Source organism: Melanostigma gelatinosum (assembly GCF_949748355.1).
Source record: "Melanostigma gelatinosum genome assembly, chromosome: 16".
Taxonomy (NCBI): domain Eukaryota; kingdom Metazoa; phylum Chordata; class Actinopteri; order Perciformes; family Zoarcidae; genus Melanostigma; species Melanostigma gelatinosum.
In genome coordinates this window covers 3,167,539-3,183,163 of record NC_136649.1, presented here as the reverse complement: position 1 = coordinate 3,183,163, position 15,625 = coordinate 3,167,539, and the positions used below count along the sequence as shown (strand labels likewise).

Below are 15,625 nucleotides of genomic sequence, written 5' to 3'. Positions count from 1 at the left end.
TGCAAACTGATTTTTATGGGGCGTCTCCACACATCCATTTATGGCAAACTGCAGGAGTAGAAATGAGGCTCGTGCATATTCCAAAATGATTGGGATTCATTTCATAAAACAGAATCGGCCGTTTGCACATTTCCGTGTTTGTGCGTACACATTGTTTCAGTCGTGAATCATCAGTTTTATTCAGCCCCATGCTTAGCTTAGCATAAAGACTGAAAGCAGGGGGAAAAGGCTAGCCTAGCCCTCTCCATAGAGTGAAGAAATATGCCTACCAGCACCTCTAAAGCTCACTAAGTAACACGCTGTATCTCGTTTGTTTAACCAGTACACAAACATTAAAAAACAAAAATACGATTTGTAGTTTTTTGGCAATTTCACAGTTTTAGCGGGGCTGGTTGAATCTGTCAGTGAAAAAGTGGGTCACGGTTGGAACCCTCATCCCCCAACATCGCGCTCGCTCAGTACCCTTTCATTTGCACAACTCAAATGAAATTCAAAATGACGCCCCGAAAGCTCAACATCAGCCTGACACCAAGACGGTAAAAGGGTGCACTTCTTCTGTCCTCACCCAATCCCCCCCTCCTCTGTATGTTCCCAGGCCAACAACAATGCAGCGGTTTGCCTGCTCTATCTCGGCCGCCTGAAGGAGTCCCTGGGCCAGCTGGAGGGCCTGGTGCAGCAGGACCCCGCACTCTACCTCCACGAGAGCGTCCTCTTCAACCTGACCACCATGTACGAGCTGGAGTCGTCGCGCAGCACCCAGAAGAAGCAGGCTCTGCTGGAGGCCGTGGCCTGCCGGGAGGGGGACAGCTTCAATGCGCAGTGCCTCAAACTGGTCTAAGAGGGCAAGAAACGTCAACTGGGAGTGGAGACACACACACGCGCACACACAGCCGCACTCTCACAATCTGTAGAGGAGTAGAAAGCTCACACACGCTTGGTGGATCGACATTCTGCAAAGGAAATGGCCCTACAAAACAAAACCATCCTCTGTGTGCGTAGAAGTCGCTGTTCATTTTACAGATTAAATAGTTTGATTTAGGGAAATGTACTTACTTGCAGCGAGTCAGATGAGAAGATGGATACAATCCTTGTGTTTGTACCGTAAATATGGAGCTCGAGCTGCAATGATGCAATTGTGATGCGAAAAAGACCCCCGACTTTGATCAACTGGAACTTACGTCTGCATGAGTATTCATAGAAGATCCATATATGTGCAGGGAGGCTGGCTTGTTACGAGGCTTTCATTTTCTCCTCTTCTTTGTCAATTGAAAATATTGCGAATGAAGAGGTTGTTTTTACTCATTTCTCTGGGCAATAATATGTGATTCCTGGCTTATTAACATCTTGCAGTACAGACAGACAAGCTCACCTTGCAATGGTCCATCAAGACTGTCCCCATTTTTACAGGCTAGGAGCCCCCCCCCCCCATTTCTTCCAGCCTTTGTGTTAACTTAAGCTAACCAGCTGCTAGCTTCATACTTAGCAATGCAGCAGTATCGATCTTCTCATCTGAATCTCCGCAAGAAGTTTCCAAGTATTTCCAGTGAACGTCAAACTGTCGCTCTACATTTTTTTTTAAATCAAAACCATCCCTGTCTCACCACCAGTCATATTAAGCGCTGTGAGGTCAGAACACGGATGTATGTTGCACTACAGGCTGGCAGTGGTTATAAGGTGGTTGCAGGCTCATAGTGTGGGTCTTGACGCGGGCATTATCCTGAGCTTCAGTGTGCTTTAGGACGAATAAACCACCAGAGGTCCAGAGCTTCTTCCACAGCAGACACCCGTCACACTGGATTAACAAGCGGAGGCCACTCGATTCCAGCTGCCAGCTTTACGAACTCGTGCAGATTGCATCGTTTCCTCATCACTTAACAAAAGTTGTAACATATTAGGAATCCAAAATTGTACATATCAGAGCTGTTTTTTCTGTTCATGTGATTATATCAAAAATGATCTCATTAAATCTTTTATTGATTTGTCCTAGTGGATCTTTAATTTCCACATTGTGTTGATCATATTTATGTATATTGAATTTTGTTTTATCTGAAATAAATGGATGGATGGATGGATGGATCATTTTTTTTAAAAGAAGCAAGGCACAGATGACAATTAGCAGCATCTTTATGTTCCAGACGACACAAAATGTAAGTCAATCTGTCAGACGCTCCACCCTCTAGCACAGATGAGTGAGGTGAAATGTGAAAGTAGAAAATACTGTGTACTACCGGTAGTTGCGCATTTCAAAATGCTGTTGAAGGTAAGTGACTGCACCTCACACCACATACAGCCGCTTTGTAGAACAAGGCACTATGGCGGTCCTGTGGTGAAAGTATTCAGACCCTACACAGATAATGTTCACATTGTTTACACTTGGGTATCTCTAGTGAAAGTACTCATGCACAATGGCCCCTTTAAATGTTATATGTTAATGTCATGTATTATCCTGATTCATGAAGCAACAATAATTAAGTACATAAGTTTATGATTGTTCTGCTCCGACTCAATGTCGACTCTGTGTCTTGTATTGGGCTTTGCAGTCAGCTAAACTCTTCATCATACTTTTCCTCCAAGGAACAGACCAGCATGTTGTATATGGACAGGTTTTAATATGAAGTGTGAAACTACAAAACAGGTAAAAAACATACAATCACATAGTTTTGATGAAATATAATATAATACACGTATAATAACAATGGAAACATAAATTGCTGTGTCATCTACGTATATTCAGCAGTTACATGTTGCACATGTCATCAAACTATTTCTAATAAACTCTCAGAAATACCTAAAGCTATAAAAGTAAATACTCACTGGCATTGCCACTCAGAGGGCCAGAAAATGCAGGATGGATAAAGATTCTATTGCACAATCACTCCAGTACAACGGAGCCATGTGACCAAACCAGGAAAATGAATACGTTACTTCCTGTCACATGTGCCACACATAATACACTGGCGAATAACTAACACTAAGTTAACACCAGGTGGCAGTAATGCCCACAAACAAAATACAAGTCATTACAATTGTATTATCTAATCATGTTTATCTGTAGACTCTTGATTGAACTCCACACAGACCGCCCTCATTTTGACATACTCTGCCCATTAAAATTACCAGAATGTTTCAATTTATTTCAGGCAGAAAAGGGTTCAGAACTGTGGGCTCATTTGTAAATATTACACAATTAAAAGCTGGTACTCCATTCATTTATGGAGTTGTGCAAGTCACTGCAACAGTGCCCTGCAAATAGCTCCAAACAACAACCTTGGGTCAGCAGTAAGTCATTATAGGGCCTTTATTTTGAAACTAACAGGAAGTGTTGCATTGAAAATATTTCAGTCTTACTTTTAACAGAACAGGTTGCAGCAGCCACACTGCCTCAGCACCACCCACGATTCACAGCAAAAATAGACACGGAAAATGATCTTTAGACAGTATATCACACCAGCAACATTACCAAGTTTAAATGTTAGACATGGGAAAAAGGACTTGTTTTTAACTCAACACTGTTTGTTTCAAAATGAAAGCCCTGTAGGCATGCATGCTACAATTTGAAATGTTGAAGTGCCCTCTCATCCGCATCCCACATAGCCTCTTCATAGCCATTGGCAGGTGTGCCGCCTGTCATTTACGGTAGTTTGATGGGGTTCTTACCCCACACCTAGCTACTCTGCCTCTGATTAGCGTTAATGGATTGATTCATGTTAACTTTAATGTTGATATGACACACTGATTAACAAGACCACATAAAAATATTGATATAAAACAGGTTGCTCTACAGTATCACATTAGAGGTGAAAGCATCACACAGCTCCCTCTCCGGGTTCCTGCAGAGAAGAAAAGTACTTCTGGCAGATGTCAAAGTCGTCAGCGGGCCGGTTGTAAGCTTTCCACACTGGCTCCCCCACAAACAGCCTCATGGCTTTGGTGTAGTTCTGCAGAGACAAACAGAGCGTCATGCATAGTATGTATTCTGTCTATTCTTTTAATATGCAACATAAATACTTGAACACATCTGCTTCTTTTCCGTTTGTATTCTGCTGTATGGAAACACCAGGCTAGGTTGTCCTCTCAATATTCCTTGTAGTACGAGTCAAATATTGTTTTTGCGGCATAATTTGAATTAACCATCATTGAGCATTGTTAGAATTTCATCTCATCCAGTGTGCTCGTGCGCATTGTTAACGCCGTCAGTGTTGAACATCCACACCTCCCCGAGATAACCGTACAGCATGTTAACTACTGTCCACCCATGTTCTTAAAGGAAAGCAGGCCTCATATCAATGACAACTCCATGTGTGTGTGCTGCGTACAGTCTCGTCCAGGGTGAAGCGGTGGTAGATGCCGGCCGGCAGGGTGATCAGGTCGCCCTTTGTCATGGCGATCCTGATCCAGCGCTCCTCCTTGTCCCTGATGTCAAAGTAGGCCTTGCCGTCCAGGATGTAGCGGATCTCATCATCCAAATGCAGGTGCTCCTCAAAGAACATCTTCAGCTGAGAAAATGGACACAAAAAAGACAGCAGGCCAGAATAGTGGTGGTTCATTCATTGAATTATAAAAGCCAACAGCCAGTTCCAAGTGCTAGCTGTCCTAATGTGTCCCTGTCTCTACTGACTGACAATGATGGACGTGGACATGTCATGAAGCACTGTACAGCCTAACTAACTTCCCCACAGGTCATACAATCCTCTGATGCAGTGAGGACAGTTTACTTCACTCTAGTTCACGATCAACAAGCATCTTATCTAACAATGTGTCAGATTCTCAGAATTAATCCATAATCATCATTAAATGGTATTGAGTGAGAACGTGCAGAGCTTTGCTTACCTTCTCCTCATAGTTGGGCAGTGTGTCCTTGTGAATGGAGATGATGTCCATGAAGGAGTAGCCGTGGTCTCTGCGGAGCTGCTCCAGCTCTGGGTCTGTTTCATAGATGTCAGCATTCAGCTGCAACAACGGGACAACAACAAAAAAATAAGAACTACAACAAACATGGCGGCATGTTTGTTGTCATTTTAAAAGTTGTTGAGGGGGTCACTGCTATCTAACCCGAAAACGTGATTACGGACGTCCTGTAAATGAGTAAAGTCGATATAAAACACAAAGGTTGACTTTAGTAAGCTGAATAAAATGATTTTAAATTCAGTGGCGGCTGGTGGAACATGTTATAGGTAGGGCCATCCTATCAATTTCAGCAAACATCCCAGTATGATTTAATGCAAAACAAATGTAAGTGTCAAACACGCATTATTACTTGGCAGTTAAATATTTAACATGTATTCCAACACGAAAACAATCAGTAAATAACACTTATATAATATAATATAACATGTTCATTTATTGAGATGCTCCTATGGACCTTGTTATAGGAGGTAAAGATCAGGAGAAGTAAACATGAAGTGTAATTATGAATACTGATGTTAAATTAAGCTATGATGAGTTTTCACTGTTAATTTAACATCTCTATTACATGTTGATGCCTCCATGACCAAGTTAAGCAGATGAGACTGAGGACAGCTATGTAGAAGAAAAGATGTTCACTTTGTCTAATATGTAGCTTGACAGAGTTCTCCATGTGTGTCCTGGTGTTCTCATGTTTCCTTACCTCCTCATCCCTCACTCCCTACCCTGGTGTTCTCATGTTTCCTTACCTCCTCATCCCTCACTCCCGTAACTGTCCGTGCTGGATCCGTCCCCGTTGTTTTAAAAAGCTAAATAAATGATTAGCATGACGTCATGCAGCTAGCCAAACCTGTCTGGTGTACAGCTAGTAGTGAAGCTTCGCATGAACTGCTTCCCTTTCCCGCGAGTCTGCTGTCTGATTGTGAGGTCAGGCTGATCTGATATCAGCTCTTTGGCTGCAGAATCTCCTCAAAGTTCTCCTCTCAAACGGGTCTTGGAGGAGGAGTGCTCGCGCTGGTGTGGGCGCCTGTAGAGACTTCTCCTGACGAGAACGCGCAGCGAGGGGGGCCTGATCGTTCTGGCCCATAGCTGAATCTATTTGAGGGCGCTGATTGGCTAAATTGTATGTCACTCATTTATATCTTGAATCAGCAATTGGCTAAACTGCTTCATAGACCCGCCTCTTTTGGGCCAAAACGATCAGGCCCCCCAAGCTGCGCGTTCTCAGAGTGTCGTGCACACAGACAGAGAGGACGAGCAGAGAGCACACAGGCAGAGAGCACGAGCAGGAAAAGCATATATTTTGCGCAGATATCATATTTTACACACATTACTGGGTACATTCCATCGTTCAAAAACACAAATATTGACAATTTGTATAGTTTATGATTTTTTTTTCTTTTCTTTTTTGTGTGGCTCATGGTGGGGCCATGCTCCATGGCCCTCTATAGAGTGGTCTCACCGGCGTCACGATCTCCTTAGTTACGAGGTCTGTCGGCCATGTTGGAGTACATACAGATCCTACATGGCGGCGAGTAAACAAGGAAGTGCGGCGAAAATACCATACTTTGAATCACTGGATAGTGCATCAAAGGTTCGCTACCTGGCCAAATTGAAGGTTATTGGTAACTTGGATCCCTATACGATGAGTGCAGATGGTTTCAGTGCCGATCCTATTTATCTTCCATCGGTAAACTACGCCAACATCTACGCGTATCTCGTGAACACCACCAGTCCTTACACAAGTAGAATATGGGATGTGTGGTTCTATAAAATGGTATAGAATTTGCAGGGTTGAGAAGTCCGGCAGTCCAGTATAATATCTCACTTTTTCATCATTATTTTCGAAAAATTCTGAATCAAACATGGATCGTTCATCGGAAAGTTCCTTTTTCAAATTCAGATTTTCCGAGAGTAGGCGCTGCATCTCAGCTTGCATTGCTGCAATCGTGGCCCCACCGAGGTCTGTCTGGTTGGCTTGGTTATTCTTATCCTCGTCCTCATCCTCTGCTGCTGGTGGGCTGTCATATGCATGAGCCGACGTTAAACTCATATCAAGCAATGCTGAGGCTGCATCTCTGTGTTTCGCCTATTGTACACGCTCGACACGTCTCTGGCACCGACTGCTGTCACGGGCCGATGAAGCTTCGGTAACCTTCTCATGTCCAAGTTTAATTTATATTTCCTTTATTAAATACTGTTCACAAACGAATTTGTAAATAAAATCACTGACCACTTATAAAGTGATCCGCACATACTCTAGTGCAGTGATTCTTAACCATAGGGCCGCGGCCCATGATTGGGCCGTGAGCGCCACCTAGAGGGCCGTGAAAAACTTTCAGTTTTGCACCTGTGGGCCGCGAGGGCCGCGGGACCGCATTGGTTATCAATTGAAGACACCAGAGATATTCCTGTTATCCATGAGACGCTCAGTTACAATACAGCTTCCCACCACCTGGTGGCGGTAATGCGTCAGTCAGTTGTTTAACAAGCTACAATAAGCAGAAGAAGACACTCAGCTAGCAGCTAGCCTGTAGCGAAAGTTATGGATAAGTTATTAAAAAGAAAAAATGAAGACGACAGTGGTGCCATACCCCCCAAAAGTCTAAATGTGTGTGTGCAAGTACAACCCTGACTTTCTTAAGTACGGCTTTGTGAACGGAGGCAACGAGGCAGAGCCGAGGGCTCAGTGTGTGGAATGTGGGCTAATGCTGTCAAACGAAGCTCTGAAGCCTTCAAAAATAAAGCGACACCAAGCGACGAAACATCCAACGCTCGTGGGAAAGCCTGTTGGGCTTCTTGTTGTGTATGCAGGTTTACATACACATGATAATAAATGTCTTTGTGATCATCACATTGTATCATCTCATTTATTTAACAAGGGTTTTGCCTGTTCAACACCGGCATCCTCGATCCCCTCCCCTTCCGTTCCAACGGCTTGTTTGCGCAAATACGTCACAAAACATGTCCGTGTTTGGTATCCCAGCATGCCCAAAATCCTCATCTTTGCAAAGAAATCATCGATTTTCTTTCATTTCTTATGGTTTCTCCACAAAAGGAGCCCACACACACACTGTCCAAAGTCGCCATAACCGCTGCAAGTCGTATCTTGCAGCATTTCAACGGAAAAAGACACATTACAGACCCGACAACGTGCTAGCGGATGTTACCATGGAGCTACTGGCTTCAGAAAATGCTAGTACTTATAGTACAAACCTTATCCTCCTCTTCCATAAGCCGTCAACCAACGTTTGCGTCACTGAGCTATTCTCATTCTCGTTCGTGCGCTCGGTCGCAGCCATTAAGCACAGCAAGTCCACTACTCACACACCACGTCTTCGACCATATATACATAGTTTTTGCAGTTTGCAAAGGCTAAAAATAAAAGGAAAATAATATAATGTCAAAATATAAAGGGAGAAACACCTTTAGTGTGTCAGAATATCATTTGGGTACCATGTGTCCATTTGGGTCTCCAAATGTCCTTTTAGAGCTCCGCCTGGATCTCTTCATGGAAGAAACACTGTAGAATGGTCATACTTTGTCCAATCTTCTTCAAATTTGAGGCAGTTGTTCACTGATAGTGTAGTTACAGCCCTATACTGTCCTTTACCTGTACAGATACAGCCACCGGCAGTTATTTATACTGAAAGATACTTTTTTATTTTATGCAGACAAAAATCTTAAATTTTTACTGACTCCAAAGGCCCACTGCTCTGTTTCTGTATGACCTACAGGTTGTCTGACACTTTTGATGCATATAGTCAGAGTGGGCCCCGGGACACTTTGTACTTGAAAAGTTGGGCCCCGAGGTCAAAAAGGTTAAGAACCCCTGCTCTAGTGTACGCCAAATACCATTCCTTTACGCTAACGTAACGGTGGCCTGCCTCGGTCGGCGCGAGCTGCTCTTGGCCTGTCTCGAACGATTCCGTCGTCACGCGCTTTCCGGTCATTACGCTGTCATTTTCTTCGGCGATCGCCAACCAAACGTAAGTAATATTAATTCATACATATCAAATAATCTACGTGCCAAATTTCATGAATATATATGGACGTTTATATGTCTAAATACTATAGGAAAGTGACTTTGATGAGAGGAAGCAGAAAAAACGCTCGGGCGACGCTCTTTACTCTGAGAAGTGTCTCTGTATTTTCTCCGTATTGCTAATATAAGTTAGCATACGAGTGTATTTTGTAGCTAGCTTTACACTACTTTGTCTAGCCAATGAAACTATAGCATTGATGTGTGACATAATCTGTCGTCGAGGGGAGGGAGGCAGAAATGTTGTGTCTGAAAAAAACAGTTGTGGCCGCGGGAAAAACGATCAAAGAATCATAGCGCGAGTTAAAGGTAGGCTGCTGCTTGTTTGGTCTTAGCTCTGAAACATAACAGCAGACATGTAAAATAAAATGCTTTTCTTGTTTATCATAAGCCAGGCTACATCAAGTATAATAATGCACAATGATCTGATCAATTATGCAAATAATGTTGGTGTGTGTGTGTGTGTGTGTGTGTGTTTGAGAGTGAGCGAGACTGTACATTTATTGAAAGCCAGCAGTGGCTCTTATGATTAGAACTATTTATGTAGATAAGCCTCCAATATAACACAGTGCTGTTATACAGTATATAAGGTTAACCAAAATGTAATGTTTTTGACTTAAATGTCTCTCTTGTGGTTTATGTTCCTGCCTGAAAAGAACAGAGACAGAGAACAGCGACAGAGAGAAGGAAGAGAAGAGAGGCAAAGGGAGACCGCAATAAGCAGAAAAACAGTAGAAAGCAGACTCAAAGAAGCAGAAAAACAGTAGAAAGCAGACTCAAAGAAGCAGAAAAGACCAGAAAGCAGACTCAAAGAAGCAGAAAAGAACAGAAAGCAGACTCAAGGAAGCAGAAAAGACCAGAAAGCAGACTCAAAGAAGCAGAAAAGAACAGAAAGAAGACAGCAATAAGCAGAAAAAGAGTAGAAAAGACAGGAAGAACCTTTAAAGTAACAAAGGTAGGTAATGTGTGTCTGTGTGAGAGTTTTTTTCCTTTACAGGAGGATCAAGAAAATAAGAGATGGATATAGAAATTGTAAATCTACAATGGTTTAAGGTAAATATATGTATGTCTATGCATGTGTTAAATATGCATGAGTCTATACATGGCAATCTGGCAATTTATAAAACTATTCAATTCATTGAGACATGTACTGTGGCTTTAAAACAAATTTTGTATTTAATTTCTTACTGTAAATGTGTATTTGCAGATGCCAAACATGCGGCAAGTCAGGAAGAGGGAGAGGAAGACGAGGAAGTGGACCCAGGAGGCCATGACACAGGCCCTACTGGAGGTGAAAGCAGGCAGGCTTTCTCTACGGCAGGCAGCCCAGCAGTTTGGGGTCCCTAAGTCCAGCCTGAGTGACCGAGTCAGTGGAAGGGTGTCCTCTGACTGTGTCTATGGTCAGAGGACACTCCTCACCCCTGAAGATGAGGATTCCCTGGTGGAGTACTGTTTGTATTCTGCCAGTCACGGGTTTCCACTGACGAAGCCTCAGGTCCTGGCCCACGCTCTGGCCATCTATAACCTCCGCCACCGGGACGCACAAAGAACCGTGCTTGGCCAGACGTGGTGGATAAACTTCCGGGAGCGGCAACACCATCGCCTTACTGCCCGGACCCCAGACATCATTGACCGTGGGAGGGCATCCTGCGCCAAGAGGGGGCCAATTGAGGAGTATTTCGGGCTCCTCACCACCACCCTGGAGGAGCACGGGTTGAGGGAGAAACCTCGTCAGATATACAACTGCGACGAGACGGGGTTTCAGCTGGACTCTACAAGAAGGAAGGTCATCGTGCCCCGGGGGACTAAACATGCTTACAGGCAGGCCCAGGGAACCAGAGACCACATCACCGTCCTGGCCTGCCTCAACGCGGCTGGGGAGGATGTCCCCCCATTCATCATCTACAAGGGGGGATATCCAGGGGGCCCCTATAACAAGGAAGGGGTTCCCGATGCCCTCTACGGGAAGTCGCCAGCAGGGTACATTGACAGTGAGCTGTTTAGGAAGTGGTTTGTCGGGCATTTCATGAAGTTCGCCGTGCAGGAGCGCCCGCTGCTGCTCATCATGGACGGACATCAATCCCACCTGGATCCAGAGCTGGTCCGGGCGGCACAGAGGGAGGGGGTCATTCTCTTGTGCCTGCCACCACATACGTCTCACATCCTTCAACCTCTGGATGTGAGTTTCTTCGGACCCTTGAAGGCAGATTTCTCTGGTGTTACAGGAGATCTGTCGGCAGTGAGCCACTCCTTCTTGGTTTCTAAGAAGGAGTTTTCAAGGGTCCTAAGAGACTCCTACCAGAGGGTGAAGGATCGGAGACTGGTGGTGGCTGGGTTCAGGAGGTGTGGCCTCTACCCTCTGGACCCAATGGCCATCGACTGGTCACGGGTCATGCCGTCCGGGCCGCGGCGTGGGGCCTCCTCACCACCTCCGCCAACCTCATCGGCATCTTCCTGGGCTGCGCCTGATGTTGCCCTCCCCTCCCAGCATCCCCTTTCTCCAGCCCCTATCCCCAATCCCCAGAACCAACCCCCACCTGCCCCTCCTCCCAATCCCTACATGACCCATCCCCTGGTAACATCAGGCCGGATAACAGCAGACCTGGCCCACCTCCTGGCCGAAATAAACTACAACCGCAACACCGGCAAGGTCAGGAGGAACATCACCAAGGCCAGGTTACTGACAGCTCAGGAGATGTCCGACGTCATCGTGGAGGCAGAGGACCGTGCTGCAAGACGGGAGGCCCAAGCTCTGGCCAGAAGAGACAGAGAGCAGCAGCGGGCCGGAGACACCGGCCCGGCAGCCACTTCCTCTACCCTGTCTGGCGGCTCTCGCCCCAGCCGCAGAAGACCAGTGTCCCTCGGGGCTACTACAGCCACCAGCTCCGGACTTTCCATCGCCGGTCCCTCATCCCGCTCTGCCCCCTCTCGTGCCTCCCACGGTCCCCGGCTGCCTGCCAGCAGCACATCACCACCACTGAGCCTGCCTGCTGAGGAACACCGCCACCTTCCCCCGTCTCCTGGTCAGCGCATCCCTATTTTGCATTTGAATTCACGTATAAATCAGAATTTATTAACTATTGTTACGCATAAACATTATTATAAGTATGTATTTTAGAGTTGTAATAATAAAATATGATTATTATTTCAGAGCCTTCAACATCGGCTGCGGGACGTGGCCTCTATGGGTCCCAAACTCCTTCCTCTCCCTTTCACTGTAAATCCTTTAAATAATCTAAAAAAACCCCACAATATTATAACAGGATGGTGACATTAGCCATGATGAAGAGTAAACAAAGCATGGTTATGCTTTTTCTGTTATTTATACAGCCTCCCAACCTGCAGAGACCCGACCTTCATCCAGCTCCTCGTCTGCTGGACCTACGACATCCACCGGTACTTCATGTTAACTTGCATTGTATGCCAACCCATGAAAATCTGATCATTGTCTTTAATTCAAAGTAATTTTTTATTTATTTTAATAGGTCACACTCCTGAAGAGATGGAGCAGACAGTTTGGGAGTGTGGCCGGTGCCAGGAACCTGACCCTCCAGAGAGCTCGGAGGGATTGGTGTCGTGGGTCCAGTGTGACAGCTGCCACACATGGTATCACACCATGTGTGTGGGCTGGGACGAGGAGCTGGATGATGAAGAGGATTATTTCAAATGCCATGTGTGTCCTGATTTTTAATTTAATTTTTGATTGGTTTGTTTTTCAATAAATGTTTGCACAGAACTTTTCAATCATTTGCACAAGTTATTTGTCTTTCACTTTAACAATGTAGCTTTTTAATCATGAATACTCATGTTTTTAGTTGTAATATAACTCTTACTCTGCACTGTGTGTTATGATAATAATTGTTATATACAATATGTGTACATAATTGTTAAATTCCAGACATCAGCTGGTGTTTTGCCAGTGATTGACATGAGAAGAGTTTAACAAAACATCCAGCAGGTGGTGGTATACGCTCAAACGGAAATTAAGGAGCTTTTATTGCATCATTTGGAGTTGTTGAAGCGTGATATCTTATTGTGAAGGACAGAACTACGGTCCCGGATGTGTTGACAGCATTGATGGTCATTTTTGCGACCCTGGAACAAGCGAATATCCCCGAAAAACCAGCAGCAGCCAGTGTTTACAACGAGGATAGAAGTCCGGACGGATTAGGCCACGAGCAGTGCACGGCTAATTCACCGGTGTTAGCATCGTTTTAACGACTCTGGTAAAGGCAAAGCTAACTGTAATAATTACAACAATATTTCGTTTGAAAGGTACGAAGTTTAACTTCAGTTTAACACCATTAAATCAACTGAAAACATTACACGATCATTTTTATCAACATTGTAAGTGAATTGTATTGAAACATTAGCTAAAAACTGTCCGGTTTGGGGTACAATTCCGTTATATCTCGAGAGATGCGTGACAGCCATTTCTCGCGACGTCGCTTGGATCGCTTCGTGTCATTTCCTCGATGTGTAATGACCGCTGGCAAACGAAAGAATGATTTCTTGTCTATCAGCTCTGCTGCCACAACCAAAGACAGCACAAAAGTTCACCACCGATAGGTTATGCGACTCAGCCGTGCATGCCAGTGGCTTTGTGTGTACTCCAACATGGCCGACAGCTCAACTGTGACGTCACACGAGACCACTCTATTGACCAGCCGCCACTGTTTAAATTGTATCCGACAGTTAAGCGTTCCGTGGAAACGCGCAGGCAGCAGCTAACGTGGCTGTGACGTTAGCTTACCTTCCAGTGAAACACCCCGAGCGTCTTCAGGTGGCCCAGACTAACGGGCTGATTTGGGGTCAGTCTGTGCGGCTTCCTCTGGTCCTCCTCGGAGCTGTCCATGTACCAGGCTTCCATCGCCATGCTGACTGCTTTACGGCTCAACTACCGGAGAAAGCGTAGGTGTCATGTTACGTGCCTTAATTTGTAAAGCGTGACGCCACCCATTTGGTTTATTATTTTATATTAATTACATTATTGTTCCCCTCATATATATATTATATAAACACAAATCATAATTCTTAGAAAACCGTTAGGCATGTTAAAAACACGTGAAGTCATCTAATTTGATAGTTTTAATTTGAAGGGTACCACCGGAAGTGTTGGTAGCTGCTGATGTGATTGTTTTTGACTGGAGGAGATGACTGCAGTGAGGTGTGACCGTCAGGAGTAGGCTCAATACTGCACTGCAGTGTTCATAGTGAGAAACTACATCTCAGTCTAGCGCACTGATTTACACCGGTCATTTCACACATCGCCTTCAGGCTGTCTCTGGTTTGAAGGGCCTTCACTGTATCAGGGGACCTATTCAGTTGTTTTTTAATGAGCATTTATAGCTGCTCAATATCTATGAACAGGTCCCTCCAGGACCTGTTCGCTTCAAGGACCCTGAAGCGAGCACGAGAGATTGTTGCCGACCCCTCCCACCCTGGACATGATCTATTTGTGCCCCTTCCATCTGGCAGGAGGCTGCGGTCCATCAGAACCAAGACCTCACGCCACACAAACAGTTTCTTCCCGTCGGCAGTCGGGCTCATCAACAGAGCCCGGGTCCCCCACTGACCTGTCATCCCCAGGACATTTCCTTCTGGTCTCTCTCCTTCTGGTCTCTCCCCTGCACATCCCCGTCTCTCTATTTAAACACACTCGTCACTTTTAACATTCATACACTTCACTTGGTTTACGGTCCTGTTATCTGTTTTTGTGTGCACTTTATTCCATATCCTATATTCCATATCTTATTGTACATTTCAAATATGTTTCTATTTCCTGCACTGTGCTGACTGTTTTTGATAGTTAAACATTATTCGATAGTTAAATGTTATTTTGATAGTTCGTTATTGTTTATTGTTGAATGTTATGCACCTTCCACCACGACAAATTCCTTGCAGGTGAAAACTTGCTTGGCAATAAACGGTTCTGATTCTGATTCTGATGAAATGACCATGTAGGCCTAAAAATGGGTCTGTCTATGTTTAAGTTGACTTTTTTTGTATTCACTACTCATTCCATCCACCTGTCACTTTCTCATCCCCTCGAACCTACACCATCACTACCACCACCATCACCTGTACCTGTCTCAGGCCGACCTGGAGTTGAATGGAATAGATTATGAACGAGAGGAGGAGCCTGTTGAGCAAATATCATTATACTCCATATTTCGTATGTGTGTCATTTATGTGTTGTTTTTAAACAACACATAAATGTACTTCATGTTTTAAACTAGTATTTACTATTTTTGTGAACAACAGATTATAAAGGACTGCAGCACTTTCTAATTCTTTGTGATCAACATTGAATGTTTAGATTCCTTCTTGTCATTCATTAGTCATGTGAACAAGAGGAGCTGGGTATTGAACCACAAGCTATCTGACATTACAGTATTTATGTCGCCCTCAAATGTATAGTTACCACTATCAGAACTATTTCATGACTGATAATCAAGCCATGTTAACAACAAAGAAGAGCTAAATGAATGAAAGTTGTTGATTGCTTCAGTGTCTTAAGTTTATTTAACTTCATTGTCTTCAGGTTTTACATCAGAACAACTACTAGATTATTCATGTGGCCTTTTTGCTTCTTCTTTCTGGGACTTTGGCTTGTCTTTTTCCTGTCCATCATGCTTCTGTTGGGCGGTTTGATATTGTTTAAGTATGTCCTCATGG

General features: G+C 44.4%; 3 protein-coding genes across 3 annotated transcripts in view; 2 read left to right on the top strand and 1 right to left on the bottom strand.

Annotated features, from left to right (window-relative positions):
- trappc12 (trafficking protein particle complex subunit 12) overlaps window positions 1–1,053 on the top strand; it is a 46,703-nt gene extending 45,650 nt beyond the window's left edge. Inside the window, exon 12 of the mRNA XM_079287233.1 lies at window positions 596–1,053. Within this exon, the coding sequence (XP_079143359.1) occupies window positions 596–838 (243 nt within the window). The 3' untranslated portion in view covers window positions 839–1,053. The remainder of the gene's footprint in view (window positions 1–595) is intronic.
- Window positions 1,054–2,589: 1,536 nt separating this feature from the next.
- On the bottom strand, window positions 2,590–13,825 carry adi1 (acireductone dioxygenase 1). Its single transcript, XM_079286567.1, has 4 exons — window positions 13,701–13,825; window positions 4,831–4,950; window positions 4,317–4,496; window positions 2,590–3,938 (listed from the first exon to the last, which is right to left on the bottom strand). The coding sequence occupies exons 1-4, from the start codon at window positions 13,821–13,823 to the stop codon at window positions 3,807–3,809; spliced, it is 555 nt and encodes a 184-aa protein (XP_079142693.1). The 5' UTR covers window positions 13,824–13,825; the 3' UTR covers window positions 2,590–3,806.
- On the top strand, window positions 8,849–12,181 carry LOC306790650 (uncharacterized protein; the record flags this gene model as incomplete). The annotated part of the gene is made up of 3 exons (XM_079287082.1): window positions 8,849–10,000; window positions 10,155–11,970; window positions 12,099–12,181. The coding sequence occupies exons 1-3, from the start codon at window positions 9,965–9,967 to the stop codon at window positions 12,179–12,181; spliced, it is 1,935 nt and encodes a 644-aa protein (XP_079143208.1). The 5' UTR covers window positions 8,849–9,964.
- Window positions 13,826–15,625: the final 1,800 nt, after the last annotated feature.